Genomic DNA, 27,186 nt, shown 5'->3' with positions numbered 1-27,186 from the left:
TTTTTTAATGTTAAGTACAATGACGCAAAATATAAATGTAACCTTTAGAGGCGGACGAAGTAGGTATCATTATACTTTATAATTATTATGCAATATAGCCACGTACCATTACGCTACGATTGTAAGCTAACCTGCTGCCACGTTACTTATGAGTTATTCTTTAAGTCGAGTACATTAGGCAAAGTCACCCAAACAATTCTATACAATCAAGAAAGTATTAGGCCTACATTAGGCCTAGTTTGCACTGTATTAAGTTCGGTCGGGAGTTTACCCAGTGCGCACTTTCGGGTAGCGGCTGCAGGTTTTCACGTTATCAAAAAAAAAAAAAGTATTGACAGGATTCTAATATGTGGCATATAATCATTGGTCACCTACTATGCTATTTTAATCATATCTTTTAAAAGTTTTTTATTTTTTTTTAATTTTAACTATATAAATATTATTGGTTATAAACTTATTTATTTTAATTAACACTATATATATTTAGTTAAAATACATTGCTTATGACTTTTTAAGTAAGAAATTTGACCTTTATCTATTGAATATATAAAATTATTAAATTTATTTACATATTTTCTTTTAGTGTTAGAACTCTTGAATTTTATCAGTCTATCCATTCTTTTATTTTTATTTTTGGGAACACACTCATTTTTCAAAGTAATTATACATTTAAATCTTTTATCTACATGATAATTATCCGTATCTATAGATAATATTTGATCATATAGATATTTTTAATAAATTAAATTAACATGCATTAAGAAAATAAAATTATTTATGATGTGAGTGTAAATAGTTACATAAAATGTTCATGTAAATATATGTAAAACTAAGATGTTACATTGCAGATATTGTAGTACCTATGTCATGATTTTAAATAATTACAAAAATTATTCAATTATAATTTATGTAACAATTAAAGATATTAGAAAATTTTTCATTACTTTTATTGTTAATTGAAACCGGTGTGAATAGTATTTCATAGCAATTAAAAAATTATAGATATTTTTGTTACTTTTGTGAGTTTATTTATAATATGCCCACATTTGCAGCAATTTAAAATATTGTTGTTGAATAAGAAAAAACCAATGTATAGGATTTTTTGATAATGGACTTATAAATTGGATTGATGTATAATTCAATGGGTCTGATAATGGTAGTAGGGTCTTAAATAAAGTCGGGCGAAGAAGGATGAGACGGCCGATAAGGAGGTCGGACAAGATGAAGTCGGGCAAAGGAGGATGAGACGGCCGATACAGAGGTCGGACAAAATAAGGTCGGGCGAAAAAAGATGAGACGGTCGATACGGAGATCGGACAAAATAAGGTTGGGCGAATAAAGATGAGACGGTCGATACGGAGGTCAGACAAGATGAGTGTGGGTTTCTGGGTTTCTAGGGCCCATTTAAAGAAAGGTCTGTTAATTGGTCGCTTAATTAAGCGACCTGTTAATCGTCTGATCGATTGGCCGGTCATTTAGTCAAACAGTAGTTCAGTCGCTTGAAAAGGCGGTCAGTTGGTCGCTTGATTGGGCGATCGATGAATCGTCTGGACGAATGGTTGTTCAGCCGATTGAAAGGACTGGATGGTGGTCGCTTGATTGGGCGATCGATGAATTTTCTGGACGAATGGTTGTTCAGTCGTTTGAAGGGACTGAATGGTGGTCGCTCGAGTGGGCAACTGATTAGTCGTTTGGTCTAGCGACTAGTTAGTATCTGGATTTTTCGGTTGGTCAATCGTTGGGTTATTCGGTAGGTTCAGTCGGTGGATGGTTCAGACGATTTCTTAGTCGGATGGTGATTTATGATCCGACTGAAAAGGCAAAGGTTGTTTTCAAAGTTATAGGATCGAGCAAACAGTTGCTAAATATAAATGCGACTGTTACGTACGAATTTATAATTAAGGTAAATGGCCCAAAATAGGAGGAGATGTGGGCCTGTCTCTGGGCCCATCAGGTGGCTAAGGGGTTTTTCGAGGCAGTCGGTCGACCTGCAGTCTGTCTAAAGTATGCTGGGCGGTTGAGTAGTTATTCGGGACCAGCCATCCATTTAAGGAGGTAAGGTGTTCAGAGGTGGTCGGTCGAGCCAGTTAAGTCCTGTAATTGGCAGGAGCGGTTGGCGAGACAGTTAAAATACGTATCAATGGAGGAGGAATTAGTGGGCGGTTGACGGCAGTTGCTGTAACCAAACAGACAACAGTTCCAAAACGTTTCTTTAAGGAATATTTAAAGATTTTGGTCTGTTCTGAAATTGCATCTTCAATCGACATCAAATTCGGTGAAATTTCTTTTGGGGATCACCATTTTACTTTTACAGTCTGTAGTATTTATTTTTCCTATTTATTTATGTATCGTACGGTGTCTAGGGATTCTTAAATCTCAGGCATTTTATTTTATCAAATTCGAAGATAATCTCTATTTTCGGATTTTACTTTTTATTGTTGAAAATCGGCATCAACAATTTGGCGACCACAGTGGGAGAAAGGCAAGATTGCTGATCCTACATCAAGAAAGAATTTCATATGATTAAGATCCGGCCGAATCATCGGAAAGATCCATATGGCGGGTTCACAACCCTAAGTATCTTCAACACCGGCGGGAGAAACCATTTCATCACCTGTCATACCAAATGCAGGGGAAGTGCCCTAAGCACCCGCCGATTGGGTGTCATATGTTCAACACTATTCAAAACATGTTGCGTGAGCAACAAAACCTCATGCAAAATATGTTAGATCAAGCTTTATCAAGGGTTACTCTTCAACCTACTCAGTCACCACCAGGGATGTCACCATCCATATTACAAGCAAATTTTGCGGGGCCTTCATATGTAGATTGCACTCTTCCAAGTGCCACTACTAGAGTTGACAGGGGAAAGACTCATCTAACATACCCAAATAATGTTCCACTGGATGTCAGAGCTGAGCCAACCGTCCCCAGAGAAGAAAGATTGGGAGGTCAGACTCATAATCCCATTCCTGTGTTCGACCCTATTGCACCCAGATTGGATCCGGAAGACATTGCTCAAGTCTTGCGTGTGCATTTCGGAATGAATCCTCAAACGATAAACAGGCCGGCATATCAAAGACCATTTCCAGAGAGAATCATCAATGAGCATCCTCTCCCGAGGAATTATAGGCCACCTGATTTCCACTTTTTCTCGGGAGAAGATGGAGCTTCGACTATCGAGCACGTGGGACGTTTCACGGCTCAATTGAGGGAAGTGGGCAATAATCCGTTTCACAAATTACAGTTGTTTGGATTATCTCTCACAAGAACAGCTTTTTCTTGGTTTGCCAGTCTTCCGCCAGGATAGTTGCAAACTTGGGAAGGTTTGGAAGCGGCTTTTAATGCAAGGTTCTTTAATCCTCTTCCGACAATCTCACTCACAGACCTCCTGGAAATCAGGCAAATGCCGGAGGAGACCGTCTACCAATTTATAGAGCGGATACGACTAATGAAGGGACGTTGCCCGACAATCATTGAGGAGAGCGAGATGACCAATTTAGTGGTCAAGAATATGCATACACGACTGCGGGAGGCTTTAACGGCCCACGATGTTCAAGATCTGGCCAGTTTAGCATCCAAGGCGGGGAGGTTAGAATCCCTTTTTAGAGAAAAGGATCACAACTTCCGTCAAATGGCCAGTGTCGATGAATAGATTTATGCACCAGACGACGAACAAGGGGAGGGTGCTGAAGAAATGGTGGCTGAAATTGTAAACAAGCCCTATGTATGTTCCAAATTGAAGCCCCTTCCAGGGGCAGAAGAGCGGGAACAACCGACGTTTGATGTATCCAAAGTAGATGAAATCTTTGATATTTTGCTAGCGGATGGGCAAATTCGCATCCCTAAAGGACAACGATTAGCAACAAAGGAGGAAATAAAGGAAAGGCCATACTGTAAGTGGCATAATTCTTTTACGCATTACACTAACCAGTGTACGCACTTGCAAAAGGAAATACAGAAGGCTATCAAAGCAGGAAGATTCAAATATGTCATGATGGTAGTAGAGCAGCAACCTTTCCCAAAAGTGACTACTGTTGTAATCTCTGTGCGTTCTTCACAAAGCACATAAGGAGACGATGAAAAAGAGAGAGATACCAAACGGAGGGAGCGTAAGCCAAAAGAAAGAGAGCTCGATCAGGAGGACGTGTTTAAGACTTGCGAAAACAGGGTGGCTGAGAAGTGAGACAAAAAAGATGGATCCTTCGAAGTAGAGTTAAAGGACAAAATGGTAGTGCAAGATTGACCAACGCGCAGGCCACCACCAGTCCGCGATAAATAGAGGTCGGATCTGAGGCTGACGTAGCCTCGGATGATGGAGGTCGGATCTGAGGCTGACGTGGCCTCAGATGATGGAGGTCGGTTGAGGGACAGCCGATGGAGACCCGGGGTTGTCCTATAAAAAGGAGAATTTCAAGATTTTGAGTGCGTAAATATGGAAGGGTGAGAGAAGGGTTTTACATAAACCACACGATGTGACATGAAACAGTGTAATGATAGCACTGTGTACTGCAAACTCCTAAACGTCACGAGAAGTGACGCTTAGGAGTCGGGCGGGAGGAGGCAAGTTGTTGAGTAAGAAAAAACCAATGTATAGAGTTTCTTGAGAATGAGCTTATAAATTGGATTAATATATAGTCCAATGGGCCTGATAATGGTAGTAGGGTCTTAAATAAAGTTGGGCGAAGAAGCATGAGACGGCCGATAAAGAGGTCGGACAAGATGAAGTCGGGCAAAGGAGGATGAGACGGCCAATACGGAGATCGGACAAAATAAGGTCGGGCGAAGAGAGATGAGACGGTAGATACGGGGGTCAAACAAGAGGAGAGTGGGCTTCTAGGGGCCATTTGAAAGAAATGTCTGTTAATTGGTCGCTTAATTAAGCGACCTGTTAATCGTCTGATCGATTGACCAGTCATTTGGTCAAACAATAGTTCAGTCGCTTGAAAGGGCAGTCAGTTGGTCGCTTGATTAGACGATTGATGAATCGTCTGGACGAATAGTTGTTCATCCGATTGAAGGGACTAGATGGTGGTCGCTTGATTGGGCGATCGATGAGTCGTCTGGACGAATGGTTGTTCAGCTGTTTGAATGGACTGAATGGTGGTCACTCGAGTGGGCAATTGATTAGTCGTTTGGCCTAGCGACCAGTTAGTATCTGGATTGGTCAGTTGGTCAATTGTTGGTTTATTCGGTAGGTTCAGTCGGTGGATGGTCCAGACGATTTCTCAGTCGGATGGTGATTTATAATCCGTCTGAAAAGGCGAAGGTCGTTTTCAAAGTTATAGGATTGAGCAAATGGTTGCTAAATATAAATGCGACTGTTACGTACGAATTTATAATTAGGGTAAATGGTCCAAAATATGAGGAGCTGTGGGCCCGTCTCTAGGCCCATCAGGTGGCTAAGGGGTTTTTCGAGGCAGTTGGTTGGCCTGGAGTCTGTCTAAAGTATGCTGGGCGGTTGAGTAGTTATTCAGGACCAGCCGTCTATTTAAGGAGGTAAGGTGTTCAGAGGCGCTCGGTCGAGCCAGTTAAGTCCTGTAATTAGCAGGAGCAGCTGGCGAGACAGTTAAAACACGTGTCAATGGAAGAGGAATTAGTGGGCAGTTGACGGTGGTTGTTGTAACCGAACAGACGACGGTTCCAAAACGTTTCTTTAAGGAATATTTAAAGATTTGGGTCTGTTCTGAAATTGCATCTTCAATCGACATCAAATTTAGTGAAATTTCTTTTGGGGATCACCATTTTACTTTTACAGTCTGTAGTATTTGTTTTTCCTATTTTATTTATGTATCGTACGGTGTCAAGGGATTCTTAAATCTCAAGCATTTTATTTTATCAAATTCGAAGATAATCTCTATTTTCGGGTTTTACTTTTTATTGTTGAAAATCGGCATCAACAATTGCGAATATTTTTGTTATTTATGTTGCAACTTAAATTATCCACAAAAAAAAAAATTTGTGACAATATATTTGCAAGTGTATTTCGTTGGAGGTTTGAATTTTGAATAGTAACAAAATTTAAATTTGAATAATTTTATGATATAGGTATTGATGTAAAATTTTGAATGTAAAATTAATTTTTAAAACTATTTATAATTTTTTATAAAAGTATTACACGTCAAACAGTCATAAGAAAATATATATATATACATATATTAACTAAATTGATATACCTAACTTTAAATTGTCGTGGATTTAAAATCCCCAAAAAATATTAGACCAAACTCTATGTTTTTATATATATAATATTTAATTTATAATATAGTCAATTTTAGATTTAAAATTGATAGATAGATGTAGATGTAGATCTAAATAGTGTATTGCATTCATGAATCATTAATAATTTCTCAACTATATATGCTCTTAGATGCATATACAAATTCATACATATAAACAAACAAATACTCCCTCGGTACTACCTACTATGTTCAGCTTGCTGTTTTTATCCGTCTCATATCTTATATCACTTTTTTTTGGAAAATAATTACACACTTTAATCTCATTTCAAATTTTTTTTAATTAAATTAATTAGTTATCTTAATATTAATTTATAATAATTTATCAATATATTTTTAATTATCTACTAATTATGAATTTTTTAAAATCCCGTATTTACAATAACTTAGACATCAACTGTGCGACCGGGGAGTACTATTTAATGGAGAGAGCCATATGTGAGCAACCAAACTCCCTCCCCTATCTAATTTCCTTCAAACCCTTAACCACTCTCCCCCAACACGCCTTAAAAAAAAAATAAAAAACCCTCAATTCATCATCCTCTCCATTCTATTCTACCATGGTTTCACCTCCAATGGACAGCAAAACCCTAATCTACGACGTAAAAGTGTCGTCGATCGGGCCGGCCGATGTCACTGGATCGGACCTCATCTACGAGCCCGACAACCTCGACTTGGCCATGAAGCTTCACTACCTCAGAGGAGTGTACTACTTCAGAAGCCAAGCATTTGATGGTCTTTCCACTCTTGTCATCAAAGAGCCCATGTTCTTGTGGCTTAACAAGTATCCAATGACTTGCGGCCGCTTCCGGAGATCTGACGATCACTCCGGCCGGCCTTACATCAAGTGCAACGACTGCGGCGTCAGGTTCATCGAGGCCAAGTCTGATAAAACCCTAGATGACTGGTTCCAGATCAAGGACAAGGATGTCTCCCTCGAGAAGGTTCTCGTGCCGAATCAATATATCGGGCCGGAGCTCGGGTTTTCTCCGCTTGTTTTTGTACAGGTAAAATGGTGCTTGTGAATTCGATTTTTTGGTTTTCGATTTTTGAATAGTTTTATATTCGAATGATTGTTTGATTGATTTAAATAGATATTGGTGTTTTATTTTGAATTTAAAATTTATTTTTAGTGGTATAATATGAAATAGAAATTATAGACAAAATAAAGTAAATAGTAAAAATCTTGTGAAAAATTCAAAAAAATAAAGAAAATACAGTCTTTTTCATTCTTTCTTTTTTAATTAATTTAGGAGATTTTAAGTGTAGATCGAATTTTGTTATGGTTCACGAATTCGGTCCGGGACATATGAAATCTGTAAATTTTACTTGGAATTATTTCAAGTCTGTTCTTATAAGAGTGAAATTAAGGATTATTTAAGGCTGGCTAAGTAGTCGGTGCTATATAATCTTTAAGTTTTTGTTTAGGTTAAAAAGTCTAGGTAGTCATTTATTAATCAATAATTTATCTAGAAATAATTATGTCAAATAAATTGAAGGTAATTTAGACAAAATAATAATTTTATTTAAAAATTTATTAAAAGAAACATTAAATTAATCTAGTATGCTATTATATGATCTATTAAAATCATACAATATATTATAATCCTCTCTTACAAAATAAGCATATAATTAAGGTCATAGGTCGTGTTCTCTTTTAGTTTATTTTTTTTATAAAATAATAATTTTAAAAATAATTTAAATTTAATATTTTATAAGAGAAAATAATATATTTATATATATATATAAAAATAAAAAAATAAAAACCCTCAATCAAACTCTAACAATAAAAGAACCTTAGTACATAATAGGATTGATTAATTACTTCATTAATAATCCTAAAAGATTTATGAAAATAAGTAAAGTATATATACTTCATTGGCCTCCTAAAATAATAATAATTTTATCCATTATTTCATACACTTATAATTTTATTACTATTATTTTAACAAGTACTAACAATTTTGTTACTTATTTCATTTTAAAATAATAATACTATAATTTTTAATTTTCATATCTAACCAAAGTTACATAAATTTATTTTGAATAGTAATTTGATGATATTATATTGAAACTATTCTATTTTGCCGAATTATTTAGAGAGAGTTATCTAGCGCCCCTATTATTATTATTATTATTATTATTATTATTATTATTATTATTATTAATTATTTCTTTTAATTAATTGATGCAATTAAACACTGGTACACGTATTACGAGCTCATAACTTGTTAATTGCAGCCTAATTTGGATACCAATCAAGAACACATATTGCCAGTTGTAAACGTTTATAAATTTTGTAAAATTATTTGGTAGCAATTAAGTAGGGAAAATTAAATAGTGCACCTAACACCACCTGCCATATTTAATATCATTATGATACATATTCATATCATAATCTGTGGCTATGCACACAAGTAGCATAACCACATACTTAAATATATATATATATATATATATATATACTTACTGGGGTCGACGACGGACGTACGTGTAAGGTAGCGGTGACACGTGACATAAATAATTTTAGGGTAAATTGTTTTTTTAATCTCGTAATTGAACTCTTTATCATTTTAGTCCCGTAAGTGGAGCCTGTCGCAAACTAGTTCTATAAGTGAAAAAAATTTAGTTGTTTTAGTCCTCCGGCGCCGGAGACGCCCACGTGGCTCGCCGGAGATGACGTGTCCGCCAGGTGTCCCGCCAGATCAACGACACCTGGCGGATAGGTGGATTTATTTATTTTTTTCATTTTTTTTAATTTTTTTAATTTATTTTTTAATTGGACCAAATAAAAAAATAAAAAAATACAAATAAAATTAAAAAAAGTTTTAAAAAAAATGAAAAAAAAAATTTTAAAAAAAATCCACGTGTTCGTCAGGTCAGCGACACCTGGCGGACACGTCACCTCCGGCGAGCCACGCGGGCGTCTCCGGCACCGGAGGACTAAAACAGCGAAATTTTTTCACTTATGGGACTAATTTGCGACAGACTCCACTTACGGGACTAAAATGATAAGAGGATCGAGTTACGGGACTAAAAAAATAGTTTACCCATAATTTTATTCTGTAAAAATAATATTTTTATAATTTAATAATTGTGCTAAAATTTCAGTATCCCATTTAAAATTTGAAAGGTTAAGATTATCTAAAAAAGTTTCCGAAATTTAAAATGTTATCAGTATCCAAATACTTAAAATCTAATCCAATGAAAATAATTAATTTATATTTGGATGATATAAATATACAATAATAAATTATTTTTATCAATATTATTATTATTATTATTTTAATATATTTTTAGTTTTATTATAGTTCCGACGTCATTCACTAATCACTGCCTCAAGCCCTAACCACATACATAGAGGTAAAGTTTAGGGTTTTTGAATAAGGGGTGTTTATCCTTTTTTTTTTTTTTTTTTTTTTTTTTTTTTTATAAATATAAAAATAAAAAATTTAATACAAGAAATCTCCAGAAGGTAGCTATTTAATAAATTTAAGTATTGGGATGATGCCCAGTGGTCCAAAATATATAAACAGAAAGCACCAAAATAGCAATGTTCATCATTTATTTCAAACCATTCTTCTTTGTATGGACCTTTAATGGCACTAAAACTCATCTACTGCTACAATATGCACAACCAACACATTTATGATGAATCGGTGCTTATAAATTATATGCATTTCCATTACTATAGTTGTTGGCAGGGGTGGACAAAAAAATTGAACCGAACTGCCGAACCGTTGAATCGAATTAAATTGAACTGAACCGAATTTTCGGTTAACCGAACAAATTCGGTTCGAATACAAATACTGTATATTTAATATTTGCTCAGTTTGGTTCGCTTTTTGATATTTTTTTCGGTTCGGTTAACCGAACCCAATATATTTATATATTTATGTTATTATATGTTAAAATTTATATTAATAATTTTATTCGCTTCAGTTGTGGTTAGATTACGGTTCGGTTTCGATTCGGATATTTGAAATATTTGCAAATATTTTGATTTAATTAGAATTTTAATTATTTTTTAATTTCGGTTCGGTTCGAATTATTTGCAAATATTGCAAATATTTTCGGTTAACCCAAATTTTCGGTTCGGATACGGTTCGCGGTTTCGGGTATTTGTTCGGTTCATTTCGAATACCAAATACCTGCATATTTGCAAATATCCGAACCATGTCCACCCCAGTTGTTGGATAACAATTATTTCACAATATTACTATCATAAATTATTTTCTATAATTGAAATTCATACTATACATATATATATATATATGCGCTTTGAGTTTGCTGTTTTTGGGTTTATTTTTTAGGTAAAAGAGTGGTGGGAGGTAATTTTTTGTGTTGATATTAGTGTTAGATGTGATGTTTTATATGAAAATTGAGAGATTGTTCGATAAAAAAAAAAAAAGTAATAATAAAAGACTTGGTAAAAAGAAAAAATCCTTTGTCTCCTTACACTTCTTTTATATGCCTTTGTTATTCTTGGTGTTTCTTCTTTTTGTTTTTTTGTGTTTATGTGTTGGATTTAAATATTTTTAGGTCATATAGTTGTTAGATCCGATGTTTTATTTAAAAAAGTTGATATTTGATGTGATATTAAAAAAATAATAAAAAATGCCTAATAAAAAAAATGCAGAGAAAACATACCTTAAAGTTGTGGATTTTCTTTATTGACTTGGTTTTTCAGCAGCTTTACTTTCATTGTAATTTATAACATAGATTATTTATCTTATTTGTTGTAGCATTGTATGAACTCGAAAATAAATTAACAAGATTTTTCTTACATAAGATATGTTATGAATTTTAATGCAGCTAACAAAATTTAAGTGCGGTGGAACAGCATTGAGCCTAAGTTGGGCCCATGTTCTTGGAGATGCATTTTCGGTCGCGAAATTCATGAACTCATTGGGCCATGCTGTGGCCGGACATGAACTAGGAGAGCCCGTGGACCTATCCAAAACCCTAACAAAGTCCATCGGAACTAATAGTTCGACGAACTTTGGAGATGACCCACTTTCCGTCAAACGGGTTAGCCCAGTTGGAGACAATTGGGTCAATACCGCGAAAGTCCAAATGGAGGAATTCTCTTTCAACATCACCCCCACATTATTGAAGCATCTAAATTCTAAATTCAATCCGAGCGGGCCCCAATTCAGTCCATTCGAGTTAATTTCAGCCGTAATTTGGCAATGCATTGCAAGAATTCGAGGCGAAGAAGGCCAACCAAATATTGTGACTATTTGCAAGAAAAGTGAAGGTAATAAGGCAAGTGGTGCATTGGGCAATAAGCAACTTGTGAGCGTAGTCAAAGCAGATATCAGCGTGGCGAGTGCCAATCTTGGCGAGCTAGCATCAATGATGCAAAACAATGCCTTAGAAGAAAACAAAAAGATTGATGAGGCAATAGAAAGGGAGGAAGCATTAGCGGACTTCATCCTCTACGGCGCAAATTTAACTTTTGTGGACCTCGAAGGTTCCCCTTTCTATGAAGTCGAATTTAGGGGACAAAAGCCTGAAAATGTGAGCTATAGGATCGAGGGAGTTGGCGATCAAGGCGTAATCTTAGTGCATCCGGCGCCTAAAGATGAAAGGAGGAATATTATGGTAATATTGCCCGAAAATGAGGTCACCGAGCTTAAATCCGAGCTCGAAAGGGAGGGGCTTATTGCATGAGACAATACAATATGTGTGTAAGTATGTGCACTTGGTTTCGACCATTTAATTAGGGTTGTCCTTTGCCTTCTTATACTTGAAGACTATATTTGAATGTTTGTAATAAAGGCAAGATTAATAGTTTTGAATCTTGTCTACTTTTCTTGAAATTATTTGTGTGGATGAGTATGCACTATTGTTCATCCTAAGTATTGGGAAATATATATGGGTGTGTGGATTTTGTATTATTTGTCACCTCTTATTTGTCTATCCTAGTATAGGATATTTCAAGATATTGTAATTGAATCATCAAGGAAGAAAAAGAATCGAAATCAACTTTGACATCAAATTAAGGAAGAATCAAGATTTCCCTATTTAGATAAAGATTTTTGAAATTTTGAAATTTTTTAAAAATAATAAAAAATTGAGTATTTGATATAATATTTTGCAAAAGAAAATAAACATTTGATATATATGTTGTTAAACCTGAAAATTTAACAACAAATAGTAAAAATTCAGGCATAAGCTTGAATTTGATTTTTATACAATAAGAAAGAAATCTATAATTTATTACAATGATACAAAAAAATTAAATTGTACGAAAAACTAAAGTGATTATCCCCGATAAATTTTTTAATTTTTTTTATGTGATTGAAGATGTCAAAATTGTTGTGATCACCAATCGCGGTTAAGAATCGGTTATTGTCAATCATAAGGTCGTGGGGTTGGTTATGTGACAGTTTTATTCATATGAAAATTATCTAAAAATCATATGCCCAGAATCGGCCATCAAGGACTGATTTCACGACGTTGTTCGGTTAACCAAAAATCTAGTGAACACTATCTTTGTCACATTTGTTGAAATCAATAATTCGGTGGCCTTTGGCCGAAATCATAAGCCAAGCTTAGCCGAGGTCATAAGCCGATTTTTTTGTGTGTAATGTATATTTATCTATAATTTCTATTTATGAGAATAAATATGAAGAAAATATTCCAAATGAGCAACAACCTACTGGTATAGAGTTATGTCCAGAAAGTGTCTGAAGTTACAATGATCTTGGTTGATTTTGTGGTCAAGTTGCAAGCACTAGTATAATTGCGCCGAGTTATTTGCTGTTACGATTTATGGAATAAACTCTATTTTCGTTAAATCGCAATTAGGGTACAATATTATATTTATACAAGAGATATATTAGGTAGGATATATATATAAATATATAAAATATATATACAATATATATATCAACATCCCCCTTCAAACTCAAGGTGGAACGGTGGAACCCAACTTGAGTTTGCTCAAAAATGACTGAAAACGGCCGGGAAGGTGAGGTTTGGTGAATCCGTCGGCCGTCTGATCAGCAGAGGAAATAGGAGACAATGAGATGTTTCCATGAGTAACGTGATGACGTACAAGGTGACAGTCGATCTCAATGTGCTTCGTACGCTCGTGGAAGACATCATTCGTCGAAATCTTCATGGCTTTCTGACTATCGCAATGGATAATAGTGGCAGAGGGCTGAGGCACTCCGAGATCAGCCAGCAGCCAGCGAAGCCATAGAAGCTCGGCAGCGGTATCGGCAAGGGCTCTATATTCGGACTCTGCATTGGACCGGGAGACAACAGTCTGTTTCTTGCTGCGCCATGAAATAAGCGAGTCGCCAAGGAAGAAGCAAAACCCGGTGGTCGAGCGGCGATCAAAAGGATCTCCCGCCCAATCAGCGTCAGAATACCCAGTCAAAACTAAGGAAGAACGAGCGGAATAATGAAGCCCATGAAGAAGGGTACCTTTGACGTACCGGAGAATCCGTAGGACAGCAGAATGATGAGTCGTCCGAGGAGCAGACATAAACTGACTGACGATATGGACGGCATAAGCAATATCCGGTCGAGTGACAGTCAGGTAGATCAGACTTCCCACCAGCTGACGATACAAAGTCGGATCATCAAGGGGAACGCCGTCCATCGGAGTAAGACGACAGTCAGAATCAAGAGGTGTAGGAGCAGTCTTGGAGTCAGTGAGACCGGCACTAGATAGGAGGTCGGAGGCATACTTGGCTTGAGAGAGATAATATACGTCGGAGGTGTCGGAGATCTCAAGTCCTAGGAAGTACCGAAGAGGCCCTAAACTCTTCATCTCGAAGTGGCGGTGTAGATGAGCCTGCAACTCGGAGATACCTGATGCATCATCTCCCGTAATGATCATGTCATCCACATAAAGCAATAAAGCAGTAATTCCAGCTGACCCACGTCGAAGGAAGAGAGCCGAATCATGATCGCTAGAAGTAAAGCCAAGCTGGAGTATAGCAGAGCTAAATTTCGAAAACCAAGCTCGAGGTGCCTGTTTCAAACAATATAGGGCACGGCGAAGTTTGCATACCTTGGAAGAGGTAGAAAAACCAGGAGGAGGAGACATGTAGATGTCCTCGGATAAATCACCATGCAAGAACGCATTCTTGACATCAAGCTGATGCAGGGGCCACCGACGAGCGGCAGCGATGGCGATAAGACAGCGGACAGAGGTGAGACGAGCAACCGGGGCAAATGTCTCCTCATAGTCGATACCATACTGCTGGGTGTAGCCTTTGGCTACCAAACGCGCCTTGTAGCGCTCGATGGATCCATCAGAGTGAGTTTTGATTCTGAATACCCACTTGCAGCCAATAGGTTTCTTGCCAGGGGGAAGATCAACCATATCCCAAGTATGGGTTTTCTCCAAAGCCTACAACTCCTCAGACATAGCCTGCCGCCACAACGGATCCGCATACGCCTCACGAAATGACCTGGGCTTATGATGGGACAAGGTGGCAGAAAAGCAGTGATAATCAAGTAAGTGAGAAACAGACTGTTAAATAGAACTTTAAATCAATTTCCTACTGAATTTAGTAAACAAAACCAAATAGAACTTTTTCTTTATTTGACGATCTCCAAAGGACAGTAGCAGGAGTGTTAATCTACATGTTGCTTTAATCCTCTTTAGTATATGTATTTTGCTTTCTGGTTTGATTAAGACTCATTTTGAGCTTCAATAAATAATACTTCTTTCGTCTCATAATTAGATATTCATTTGTTTTTTACACGTAATTTTAGAAATATTAGTAGTATATTGGGATATAGTAGGAATAAAGTAGAAATGACTAAAATAACCTTATTAGTATGTTTGATATAAAAGTAATGACATTTGTGTAATATATTGTAAATTGTAAGGGTATTTGTAATGTTAGGTAGATAGTACAGTTACTAAAAAAAAGAAATTGATACTTTGTTATGAGACGGACTAAAATGAAAAAATTGATACTTTGTTATGGGACGAAATGAGTAAATTTATTTCAAATCATAAAATATCATATTATATAAGATATAATTTGTTATTTTAACAAACTTTAGTACATAGCTAGGTGATTTATCTCTTCGTTGTTTGCTCGACATGAATAACCGACTACCATTATTTTCGAATAATAATCCAAGTAATGATCCGAATGATAGTAATAGAAATGATCCACCTAACAATCTTCATCCGGATAATAAAGTTGATGCACACTTCAATAATGAACGCACTCTCGTTAGTCAATTGGTGTTTGAGTAAGAGCATCTATTTGTATATATATATATTGTAATTACAAATTTTCTAATAGATATTTGACATGCCAATACATTTAATCATAGGTCATATCATTTCTTATAAACTAACAACATATATATTTTAATATAATAGTGCTATGCATGGTTTGGCCGGTCACATTGAATTACAATGGTTCGTGGATCTTTTATTTAGATATCCCAAATTGGAAAAGAGATGAGTGATTTCATATTTTTAAGGTAATATCTTTGATTGCTTGAATTATATTTCAAAAGTTTTTGTATTTTGTTTATTGATTATTTTTTTATATTGCTGGAAAATTGCTCATGAGCATGCAATTCGTAAGTTATTCAATAATATGTCTAGATATACTATGAAGTGCTTTAAATACGCCGCGGTCAAAGAAGAAAATCCCACAATTGTTGAATCTCATTTACTTTCGTGACATGATAAAGCAATGAGAATTAGAGAATTATTGCAAATTTAAAAATATATATATATATAATGAAATCGTAATAAGAATCTTGACACAAGACTAAATAAATACCGTGGTGGATGCTTGTTGACTGGTATCGTCAGGAAAAAAAAAATGATATTGAAATTTATATATCAATGCATTTTCCTTTTTAAATATTAATTATATTTATATAATAATTTAATATCAATTTTATTCTTCTTTCAATATGACACATTGAAGTATTAGTTTTTCTAAGCCATCCAGTTCCTTGACCTTATGCTATATTTAGATTTGTGTTTATATCTTGAATGATATAATTGCAAGTGTTTATATATATATATAGGTTGCCAAAATAAATTAATGATATATATTGTAGGATTTATACACATGTGGAGGTTTTTATTTTTTTTTATATGGTGCAAACTTCTCTTTCTTTCTTTATTTTTTTGTTTTTAAATGCTACATAATTTATATGTGTTATATGATGCATATGTATGTGATGCATCCTATTTTGTATATATATATATATATATATATGATGTGGGACTATTGAAATCTTAGGGTGTGATTCTTTAGGGGAGTTTGAGGAAAATTGGGGTTTAGATTTGGTTTTTATTTGAATTTTGGGATGAGTTTAAATTTTGTTGTTTCTTTTGTGTTTGAGTTTGGTTGAAGTTTGAGAAGTTTTGATATGTATTGATTTGATGAATAATGAATAAAATAATATAAATATGTATTAAATTAATTGATAAAATTTATATTGTATGATTTGATTATGAATTTATATTATACCCAACATATATATACATATTTAAATTTTTATTTATTTGTATTATAGAAAATTTTATTCTCTACAAAATGACATAAATATTGTATATATATATTTTTCATTTAATTATAATAAATATTAAATTATATTTTATTTATTTATTTTTTTTAAAAAAACATACCCACACAATGTCAGCTTTTGGAGGAGCTGTCTGCCGTCACAGGAGTTGTTCCTCCTAACGTAAAATTCGCGCTCAAACCCAAACCTACAGTGCTCGCACGGTAACTTTCTCCAAAATCGGGTAAAAGAAACACACCCTTAATATCCTAAATGTTATATAGTTATTTTTATACATAAATACACTATTAAAAAAATAAATATATATTTTTAGATAAATGTTTCAATTCAACTCGATGTTCTAAATCATGACATTTCCATCATATAACGATTCTGTTTTTATTTTTATTTTTATTTTTTGTTTTTTGTACTTTTTATTTGTATAAGATTTGTAGTTAAAGAATTAACAAAAGTTGTATAAGATATAATCACTCATTGTTGTTAGGATTGGATTCTATACAATTTATTTGTATGATTCTTGCTAATTATAATTGCGAATAAGAATTGGACTTAGGCCGAATACCCTCAGAGCTTGAAATGCACAAAAAATGTCGATGAAAGCCAGATGACACATGTACATCCAAATCGGCAGCTGAAGTTGAGGTAACTTATTCACTTAGTAATTTTATTACATTGCAAAAATTTATATATTTTTCGTAATATTCTCTTTTACATATAAGAAACTCTTATTAATTTCATACAAAATAGCTTTGTTCAAGCATTTTCGAAGAATCTGTTGATGCATTCTAGTGCTAGGGTTAAGATCACGTGGAAAGACGACTATGGTGATGCTTCGTAGTTTCTGTTCTCGAGGTGAGAAATCAATTATAATAGTTAGAATTTGTGATATTAATAACTAACTACTATGTTCTTTTTGACATTCACGAGGCTACTTTCATTTTATTCACATTATATATATATGTAATTTATTGCAATAGTATATAATATTTATTTATTGATTATTTAGTATTTTTCCATCCCATCTTTTCGTCCACTATTTTTATTTCTATCCGTCCCACCTTATTTGTTTTTTTAAAAAATATAGTTATACATTTTAAATTTCATAATTTATAATTTTTTAATCTGAATTATTCTATTTAATTATCTTAATCTTAATTTATAATTAATTTGATTATTCTCGTATCTACACCAAAGGTGAAACGGAGAGAGTACTACTAAAAGGTTGTTGTTAATATGGATTATATAATTTTTTAACTTATTAATAAAACAATTATTTTTACAAATCAGGTGCACAAATTATTCGGACTATTTAGATGAAATTCGCTTGATACAAAATGAATTGGCTAAAAAAAAAAAAAAAAAGCCAGCTAAGGAAGTTAGTTTTATATTGAATAAATCATTTGATTATTTTGTATTTTATTTTTATAGAATTTTAGTAGTAACTTTTTCATAATTAACCTTTTCACTTTTAGATGAGAATGATCCTATTGGATTTATATCAACAAGATAATAAGAAAGATGATGATTTCAAATATAATCATGATTGCTTGACATAAAACATAGTTTCGGATGTCATCATGATTGTAAATTGTCATGAGCATCACATGCACGTACGCATCCATCTAGAATCGAACCCAGGATCCAACCCTGGAGTGGAGTGAGGGATGTCTCATCGCTTAATCTTAATCTACAAGGGCGATGACATTGGGAATCAGTTCGTCTCATATTTGGACATCCTCTAATGAGTGACTAAAATTGTATTTTTTTTTGTGGATTTTATTATACATTTTTATTGTTTAAATTTTATTTTTTTTAAAAAATTTCAAATCAAATAATTACTTATTTATTTTTTATATTATATTACAAATTTATTTTATATTAAAAATATTACATTAAAATAATTTATAATTATTCAAATTAAATTTAATAATTATTTAATCGTGATATAACTTTACGTTAATGGAGTATTTTAAATATAAGATAAAGGTACAATATAATATAAAAAATATAATTATTTAATTTTTTTTTAAAAAAAATCTCGATACTATAAAGCTACGGTAAAATTCCCGAAAGAACACCATCTGAAATTTTTACCGAAAGTGAGTTGGCTAATGAGTAGAAAAGATACAAAGGGTGAAAATCGAATATATGGGTCGGGTGCCCCACCCGATTTATATCGCAGCATATCTCCGGATGCGAAATCCCATTCTCTTATTCGCTCTAAATCCACAAAAATTAGGGTTTGGCCGTTTCGCAACAAGTTACCAACGACATGGCCGCCGATCGGAACAATAATACCGCCAGCAATAACAATCCGGCGGGGGCGGTCACGGTCACGGCGGCACCGAAGCCCATATGGGTGAAGCACGCTGAAGAAGCCAAGCTGAAGAGCGATGCCGAGAAGGACGCCGCTGCCAAAGCCGCATTCGAAGCAACCTTCAATAAATCTCTGCTCCCACAGCCACAATCCCCTTCGGTCGCGCCTTCTGCTTCTTCCGACTCTGACGATGACGAGAGATTGTCAGATAAAGACGTCTCTGTGGGGCCTGTGGACCCGTCGAGGTGCACGGCGCAAGGCGCTGGGATTGCAGGCGGGACAGCGTGCGTCGGGGCCACGTTCACGGTGGTAACCAAGGATGCCGAAGGGAGTAAGGTGGTTCGTGGTGGAGCCCAGGTTAAGGTTCGTGTGGCGCCAGGGGTGGGTGTTGGGGGGGATGATCTGGAGGGCATAGTTAAGGATATGGGGGATGGAAGTTATAGCGTGACTTATGTGGTGCCAAAGAGGGGTAATTATATGGTGAATGTGGACTGCAATGGGAAGCCAATTATGGGAAGTCCGTTCCCAGTTTTCTTTAGCTCAGGTGAAATTTTCTTCCTGGTTTAGAACTATGGGGTTGTTTTGTTCTTCATTAATCTTTTCACTTGATTGGCAAACTTAACCTTTATACAACTGATTGATGCAAGGTGTAGCATATAAAGCTTTTACTGTTTGTTTTGTATGAATGGCTAGTTAATCTCATGTAGTGGATCCTCAATATCGTTCTAAGATTACCTTGGTGGATAATGTGTAGTTTGGATGACCTCAGTGAGTTATTATTTAGTGAGAAGTGCATACTTGTTCATCAACAGCATTTAACAGTTATTTCCACATTGGAATCTGGGTGTGGATTCAGTTGTCTTCGTATCAATGTTAGGCTTTGGTTCCGGACCTGATACAATGCTTAAGATTGTATGCACGCGGCTTAGGTTGATATAATTAGTGCATTTTGTTTTCTTGCTAACATAATTATGGTGACTGCTCCGACACTTCTTAGGAATGTGTATGCAGGTGTCGGGTGAATCAGCTTATGATGGTTTTATGCAACTCAGGTGGTAATGCTGCTGGCCTTACCCTTATGATAGGCAGTGGTAAAATTCTTGGTTGCAGTGGATAAATGGTAGTGCGAATGTTGGTTAAGGTTTGAAACTTTTAATAGTGATATTTAGATCCATAGATTATATTTGTATATATGCAGCCAGAGGATTCAATTGAGTTTTATGGTTGCTTATAAACTTTGAGTCCTACTTAGTTTCTTGTTTTGTTCATTTTTTGAGCTTTGTTTATAACATTGTGAGTCAGATGTTTATTCACGATTGATTGCTCTCGACTACTGGACCATATATTTTCCTTATTTTCTGTCCCTTGTATTAATTATAATAATATCTGTGAAGTGTTTTGCATCTGTATTTTCAAAATGAAGACACTTCTTATAATATGCTAAATATTGCTGACATCTTATGGCTTTATGCTCTCTCCTTGTAATGGTTTATATATTCTTGTTTTGCCTCATGTTGCCACTGCTACAGAAAGGAGAATATAAAGGTTCTTGCATTTCTTTTGTTTAGGAACTCCAACTGGAGGGCTACTTGGTCTGGCTCCTGCAGCATCATATCCTAATCTAGTTAACCAAACCATGCCCAACATGCCAAATTATTCTGGTTCTGTGTCTGGTGCTTTTCCCGGGCTGCTAGGTATGGTTCCAGGTGTTGTTTCTGGTGCCTCTGGTGGAGCTGTTTTACCTGGCATTGGGTCATCGTTGGGGGAAATATGTCGAGAATACCTTAATGGACGATGTGCAAGTACTATCTGCAAGTTTAATCACCCTCCTCATAATCTGCTGATGACTGCTTTAGCTGCAACCACTACAATGGGAACTCTTAGTCAAGTGCCAATGGCACCTTCAGCTGCTGCAATGGCTGCTGCTCAGGCAATTGTTGCTGCCCAAGCCCTTCAAGCTCATGCTGCAGCTCAAGCTCAATCGACAAAAGGCTCAAGTAAGATTTATCTATGCTTTTATTCTTAATTGGCTGTTTGCATGCTTGCATCAGTAATTTGTAGTTTGTCTAAGACATTGTTATGATTAAACAATACAGTTTTTTTTATTTTTTTATTTTTATGTTCTGTCTTAGGTCCCCTTCTTTTCATACAGTAATAAAGCCAAATTCTCTTATGAGCCAATAAATCTGATCACTCCCATTGCTGGTATTGTTAACAATGTAACTATTGTTGATTTTCTGCATCTCGTAGGTTCAGCTGATGATGAGAAGAAAGCTGATTCTCTCAAAAAGACTGTTCAAGTTAGTAACCTCAATCCACTTCTCACTGTGGATCAGTTGAAACAACTCTTCGGCTTTTGTGGTACAGTTGTTGATTGTACAATTACCGATTCTAAACATTTTGCTTTCATTGAATACTCAAAACCGGAAGAAGCCACTTCGGCTTTAGCATTGAACAATATGGATGTTGGGGGCCGTCCTCTGAATGTTGAAATGGCTAAAACTCTTCCTCCAAAGCCCGTTCTGAATTCTCAATTGGGTTCATCTTCATTACCTATGGTCATGCAGCAAGCTGTTGCTATGCAGCAGATGCAATTTCAGCAGGCCCTCCTAATGCAGCAAACAATGACAGCACAGCAGGCAGCTAGCCGGGCTGCAACAATGAAAACTGCCACAGAATTAGCCGCAGCTAGGGCTGCAGAAATAAGTAGGAAGTTGCAAGCTGATGGAGTGATTGTTCCTGAAAAGGAACCTAATGAAAAATCTCGGTATGTTGAATATCTGATACTAATGAAGAAAATTTTGTCAGTATCATTGATGTGAGTTCACATTATGAACTCCTGAAGAGGCAAAGTTCACATAAAATCTATATTCCATATAAGGATAAATATGAATATATTTATGTAATTATGTGGCTATTTTCTATTATATCTTCTAGCAAGGTGATTCGATCCATTATCAGTCTGTCCTTAGTGTTTCCATGGAAGTGTCAATTAAACATTCAGGGACATCATAGCCTGTTTAGCCATTTCATCTTTGTTGTTTTTCACTTTCTCTACAGAGGTAAGTGATTGTTTGTGGCCTTTGATGATTCAAAAAAAAAAAATGCTAGCTAGGATATATATATATCCCTTATTGAAACTTTCAAGCTTGCTTATGATATTTACCTGATAGTTCCATGCACCGGAATTGAGACAATACAGCATTATGAGCCATGAAATTATTGTACTTGTTTTGCACTCTGACCCTTTCTTTATTTTAATCTATTTTTGATGGTGGCTTAATTATTTTTGCCTGGAATTTTACTTTAACCATGTAAAGTTTCCATGATCCATGTTAGATACATGAGTAGTGTTAGCCTGTTAGGCCCTGTTCATTTTCTGTATATGGTTATATTCACTCAATGTCTAATTGTTTACTACTAAATGAAAAATCGGTCTCTATTCCAATCACTTAATAGCTATCTGCATTTGTTTTTTGTTATGTTTGCAAGAATGTGTTGTATCTGGAAATGTTTTTGTGACACCAAGATCCATCATGAGGTTTGAAGTAGCATTACTACATATCATATTTTGTTCCTCTATTTGATACATCCATATCTGTTTTCTTTCTTTGCTTTCTTCAGTAGTTCTATATGAAACCATTCTAAACTAATCAGACATGGTGTTTCAGGTCACCATCCACTGGCCGTGCCAAGTCAAGATCTAGGTCAAGGTCCAAGTCAGTATCTCCAGTCAGTTATCGGACAAGACGGAGATCTCGCTCGTTCTCACCTCCTACTCACCGAAGCAGAGTCTATAGATCTAGATCACCTATTAGATCTCGCTACCGCTCAAGTTATGAGAAAGAACGAAGATACTATCGTGATGGTAGGGGTGGTAGTGACAGGAGGCGAGACCTGGGTAGATCACGTGATAATGAGTCACCTATTTCAAGGAGGAGCCGAAGTGCAAGCCCTCGAGCTAAGAAGTCATATCGTGATGATGTGGATTCTCCCAGGCGTCGAGAAAGTCCAACTGGAAGATCAAGAAAGTCGACCCGACCTGATTCAAGATCTCCTCGCCGTCATAGGAGAAGGTCTTCATCTTCTGGGGATGAATCGAAGAAATCAAAACATAGAAGACGTTCTAGGTCAATGTCTGATGAACTTAAACATGACAATAATGATAAAAGAGACAGCCGAAAGGAAGAAAGGTCCAAGAATCGTAGCAGAAAACGTTCCAGATCAGTTTCAGTAGATCGAAATGGGGGAAGATCTTTGGAAGAAAGCAGGTCTAGGCACCGGAGACGGACATTGTCCAGATCACCGGAAGGAAAGCATAACTCAACTGAGAAACATGAAAAGAGCCGAGAGAATAAATCAAGAAAAACAAATAAAAGGCGATCTAGGTCAAGGTCGGCTGAAGGAAAGCATCGGAAAGGCAGCAAGAAGTCTTCACATCATTCAGATGAATCCAAGTCAAAACACAGGAAGCACTCCCCATTAAATTCTCCTGAAAATAATCTTAATAATATGAAAGATGCTGTTCCAGTTGAACAAAGAGATGAAGAATTAAAGAATGAGAATGACAAGTCCTTCATATCTGATGATCTCTGTGAGCAGGTTGATTGAGTTGATCCATTTGAACAGTGATGAGGTGGCCAGAGATGGGAGTTCTTGAAATGACTTCAAGGAAAAGAGATGGGTGCTTAACAAAATCAAAAATAGAAAATTGATGCTGCAATACTGTTTACAATTTCCGTGTTGATGTTTAACCGCTGATTGGTGAAATGATCCCACCAGAGATTGGTCTTGTATTTTGTCAGTTGGGATAGTTAGGCAGTCTGCCACTCTTCAAGTGATGATTGCACTTCTGTTGTTTCTTTTGCAGGTTAGAAGGCAAGTAGAATCTGCTGAAGTATGGAGCCATACATGACTTGGTAGAACAGTTGAAGGACTATGTCTGCCTAACTCAGATTCTACCATGAAACTGTTATTTTCATTGATCCATGCTGACTTAACCTCTATCAGTGTAGGTAGTTGAATTCTTATTTTCTATAATATACTGTATGTGCAATTTGGTTGAGTTCCTGCAATTACTGTGTAATTTCTAATTGTTTGAACAGAATGCCACCTTACTCATATGCCTTTTCTCTTAATATATTGTGTTAAAAAAATTTCTACTGTAATATGATTATGTGGGTGTCAAAATTGAGTTTATTGAGTCTATAGCCTTGATTAGATGATAAACTACAACAGTATTGATTATGTGCTTGAAGTTCTGTTCTTGAGCTAATTTGCTTGTTGGATAGATATGTGCTCATATGATCTATTCCAGCATGCTAATGAAGTGGTGGAGTTGGTGGGGGACTTTTTTATTTATATTTATTATGGCATATGTTGAGTTCAATTTCGAGTTATTGATCTGACAGACCTATTTCATTCCATAAAGATTAATCTGCACAATTATAGTAATCAGGTAGCAGGTTCATAGCAGAGCAATGATGAATTTTGAATTGGGAATGATGGCTGAAACTGTTGGATTGGAACATGGAAAGACTGAATTTATTGATATATGCCCTCCATTTTTTATTCTCATCTCTATCTTTCTATTTTTTTTTTCTTCTCTTCTTTTTTCTCCCCTCCTTTTTCTTTTCCTCTTCTAAAATGTTTGGCTAGGCATGGTTCTGTTAAAGCAGATACAAAGTCAGATGTTGCCTGGTTGGTTGGTTGGTTGGTTAGTTTCTTGTTCAAATCCTTGTTTCTTTAATGACAGGTATTTTCTCTTGCGTATATAGCTGCTTCCAGTTCGGTTTTTAAACTATGTAATATAGATGTGTTTATTGTAGTCATTGATGAAAATTCTTCCATCTTTTTAGTGGTTATTTGTTCATTCTGGTGCTTGGCATTATCTTACTGGCACATGCATGTTTCATCTTTTCTATTTAAGTTATGTTGTTTTCTACTTTCCATGTTCACTGTGACTGACATTCTGGAAGAGGGGCAATACAGTTTTTGTTGTCCTGAATTTTCCCAGTCTACACATGAAATGCTTCATGCATACTGACATCCTTTAGACGCAGCTTTGTTTAATCTGTAATTAGTTTGGCTGTTCATTTTTTGTTGGCGGGATGGGAAGGTGCAGGATCTCTAGATCTATTTTGCAGCCATTTTGTTTGGAGTTTGGTTTTTTGTTTGAATATTGGTTTGGATATGAAGTTTTGTGAGAAAATAATATATTTTTACTGAAAATCGCCATTGTTTGCATAGTACAAAAATTGAAACCAAACTCTAAAGAAACATTAGCTTTTATGTATTCTAGGCTTTTCAACGATTATAAGTTTTCTGTTAATATAATATTTAGCTATCTTTTATATTCTATTTTCCCCAAATGAAATCACTTGTTTCTTATAGAAAATTCCATGATAATAGATTTTTATTTATGGCACTCCCTTTGAATAGAGTTATAGGCTTACTATTGGGAATGTGTTTTCACTTGGACATTATATTGTTATGCATGGAATCAAATGTTTCCCTAAAGTTGAGCACTTCATTGTTGAAATTCCTTCCAAAGTCCTTGCCTCATAGTCTTTGATCTGTAATCATCTCCTAAAGATTTTGCCTGGATGTCTGTATACCAGTAGGGTGTGTTTACTTTGGAGGATATGATGAGATTATATACTCTTTGTGTCTTAATCAATACACTTCTATTATATAATCCCATCATATCCAGCATTAGTATATTCACCCTTATTATATGTATATGACCATTAAAATGAGAGATGTTCGAACATTCATCATCCTTGCAAGTGTTGTATGTTCTTTTCCAACAAGCTTTATTAATTAAGATGGTAGTGTGACATTGAGAAAATATTCGAGATGTTATATTTGTCATGTGAATAGGATATCTAGAAGCAGTTTTCTATATGCGGTCTTGGCTGATATAATTGTGGAGATAAATTTCAAGTCTATTCAGAGTATATGATGGAGATAATAAGATGGTGGATTTTTACTTGTATTTTTTTTCGGTAATCATCCCTCATGCTTGTTTATTTCCTTTTTTTCTCTTTTTTTTTTTTTTTTTCGTTTTTGTTTCTTTTACTATAGGTGGCAACGCTGGATGTTTGAACTGTGGGTTGAGAGCTGCATCATCGGTTTCAATCAGGATATGATCTATCTTTTTCTTTTTGGCTTTTCTTGCCCATTTTCTGCGCGTTACCCCTTTAGTTTCCTCTCTTCATTTTTTTTAAAAATAAATTATATATAGTTAAGAGCAACAAATGATTTCTATGCCTACTTGGCTTTGTGGCTGGACTAAAAAGAAATGATATGTTTGGATCTTCTGTTTGATTGATGCTTAGGTGATTTTTGATATTTGGTTATTTAGAGTGGAACTGGTCAGGATTCAGAAGAGTATATGAACATTGAAAGATGATTGAAGATTTTGACACTCTAATTAGGCCTAGTTGGATAGGAGGAGTATGACAACTCCAATATATATATATGTATGTATATTTGATGTATTAAAAAGTTAAGGCTATTTTCAAGGTTTTGTTGGTACATTATTAGTATGATGAGATGAGAGTAGCATTAGTACCAGCCACCCCTTAATTCCCACTCAACACAGCACAAGTGAAAGCTTTTCCTCTCCTGGCTTAGCTACATGCACCAAGCTTCTTAATTCCATCAACTAGTTTTGTTCATTTCATGCTCTAAACGAATTAGTGCAAATATGCAAATACTGAACAAATACTACTAGTAAGTTAAAAAATTAACATTTTTGAATGCAAATTCATGAGGAACCCTGAAACATGTGAGCATTAATCACATTGAAAAGAGATTGAACGCTATATCACCTTTCAATTAATAGGCATATGTGATATTAGTGTCTAGCTCCCAATGTTACGTACCGTAGTAAATCATTGACGTAGCTACCACATCGATATAAATTACACCTAAGGCTTCGGTGGTTGATCAAAAACACAAATATATAAGATAGTCGATACTTAGTTGATATGTTTTATATTGCAAGATCATTTTACATTACTCTAATGTTGGTGTCTTTGCTCTTACCAATAGGGGTGGGCAAAAAAATCGACCGAACCGTTGAACCGT

General features: G+C 35.2%; 2 protein-coding genes across 9 annotated transcripts; both read left to right on the top strand.

Moving 5' to 3' along the window:
• The first annotated feature begins 6,677 nt into the window (after positions 1-6,677).
• Positions 6,678-12,142, top strand: LOC127253040 (protein ECERIFERUM 26-like). The gene is made up of 2 exons (XM_051277450.1): positions 6,678-7,246; positions 11,055-12,142. The coding sequence occupies exons 1-2, from the start codon at positions 6,800-6,802 to the stop codon at positions 11,913-11,915; spliced, it is 1,308 nt and encodes a 435-aa protein (XP_051133407.1). The 5' UTR covers positions 6,678-6,799; the 3' UTR covers positions 11,916-12,142.
• Positions 12,143-18,973: 6,831 nt separating this feature from the next.
• Positions 18,974-26,642, top strand: LOC127253051 (uncharacterized). 8 transcript variants are annotated; one of them, XR_007839190.1, is made up of 6 exons: positions 18,974-19,636; positions 20,661-21,089; positions 21,343-21,859; positions 22,764-24,103; positions 24,751-24,808; positions 26,179-26,642. XR_007839190.1 is itself a non-coding variant. In XM_051277465.1 (4 exons), the coding sequence occupies exons 1-4, from the start codon at positions 19,048-19,050 to the stop codon at positions 23,701-23,703; spliced, it is 2,475 nt and encodes an 824-aa protein (XP_051133422.1). In that variant the 5' UTR covers positions 18,974-19,047; the 3' UTR covers positions 23,704-24,215. The 8 variants fall into 8 exon arrangements, 1 of the variants encoding a protein (XP_051133422.1); XR_007839187.1 differs by having other exon boundaries at positions 24,751-24,847; XR_007839191.1 differs by having other exon boundaries at positions 22,764-24,107.
• The last annotated feature ends 544 nt before the right edge of the window (positions 26,643-27,186 follow it).

The sequence above is a fragment of the Andrographis paniculata genome, unplaced genomic scaffold (assembly GCF_009805555.1).
Source record: "Andrographis paniculata isolate CXL003 unplaced genomic scaffold, ASM980555v1 Contig49END, whole genome shotgun sequence".
NCBI classification, from domain to species: domain Eukaryota; kingdom Viridiplantae; phylum Streptophyta; class Magnoliopsida; order Lamiales; family Acanthaceae; genus Andrographis; species Andrographis paniculata.
The sequence above is the reverse complement of the archived record's forward strand: the minus strand, read 5'-3'. Positions and strand labels throughout refer to the sequence as shown.

What these genes read in the sequence shown, in the direction of transcription:
- LOC127253040 (XM_051277450.1), top strand. Translation starts at nt 6,800, where the DNA reads ATGGTTTCACCTCCAATGGACAGCAAAACCCTAATCTACGACGTAAAA. An exon ending in CTCCGCTTGTTTTTGTACAG is followed by an intron (nt 7,247 to 11,054) that starts GTAAAATGGTGC and finishes ATTTTAATGCAG; the next exon opens with CTAACAAAATTTAAGTGCGG.
- LOC127253051 (XM_051277465.1), top strand. Translation starts at nt 19,048, where the DNA reads ATGGCCGCCGATCGGAACAATAATACCGCCAGCAATAACAATCCGGCG. An exon ending in CCCAGTTTTCTTTAGCTCAG is followed by an intron (nt 19,637 to 20,660) that starts GTGAAATTTTCT and finishes TCTTTTGTTTAG; the next exon opens with GAACTCCAACTGGAGGGCTA. An exon ending in TCAATCGACAAAAGGCTCAA is followed by an intron (nt 21,090 to 21,342) that starts GTAAGATTTATC and finishes TGCATCTCGTAG; the next exon opens with GTTCAGCTGATGATGAGAAG.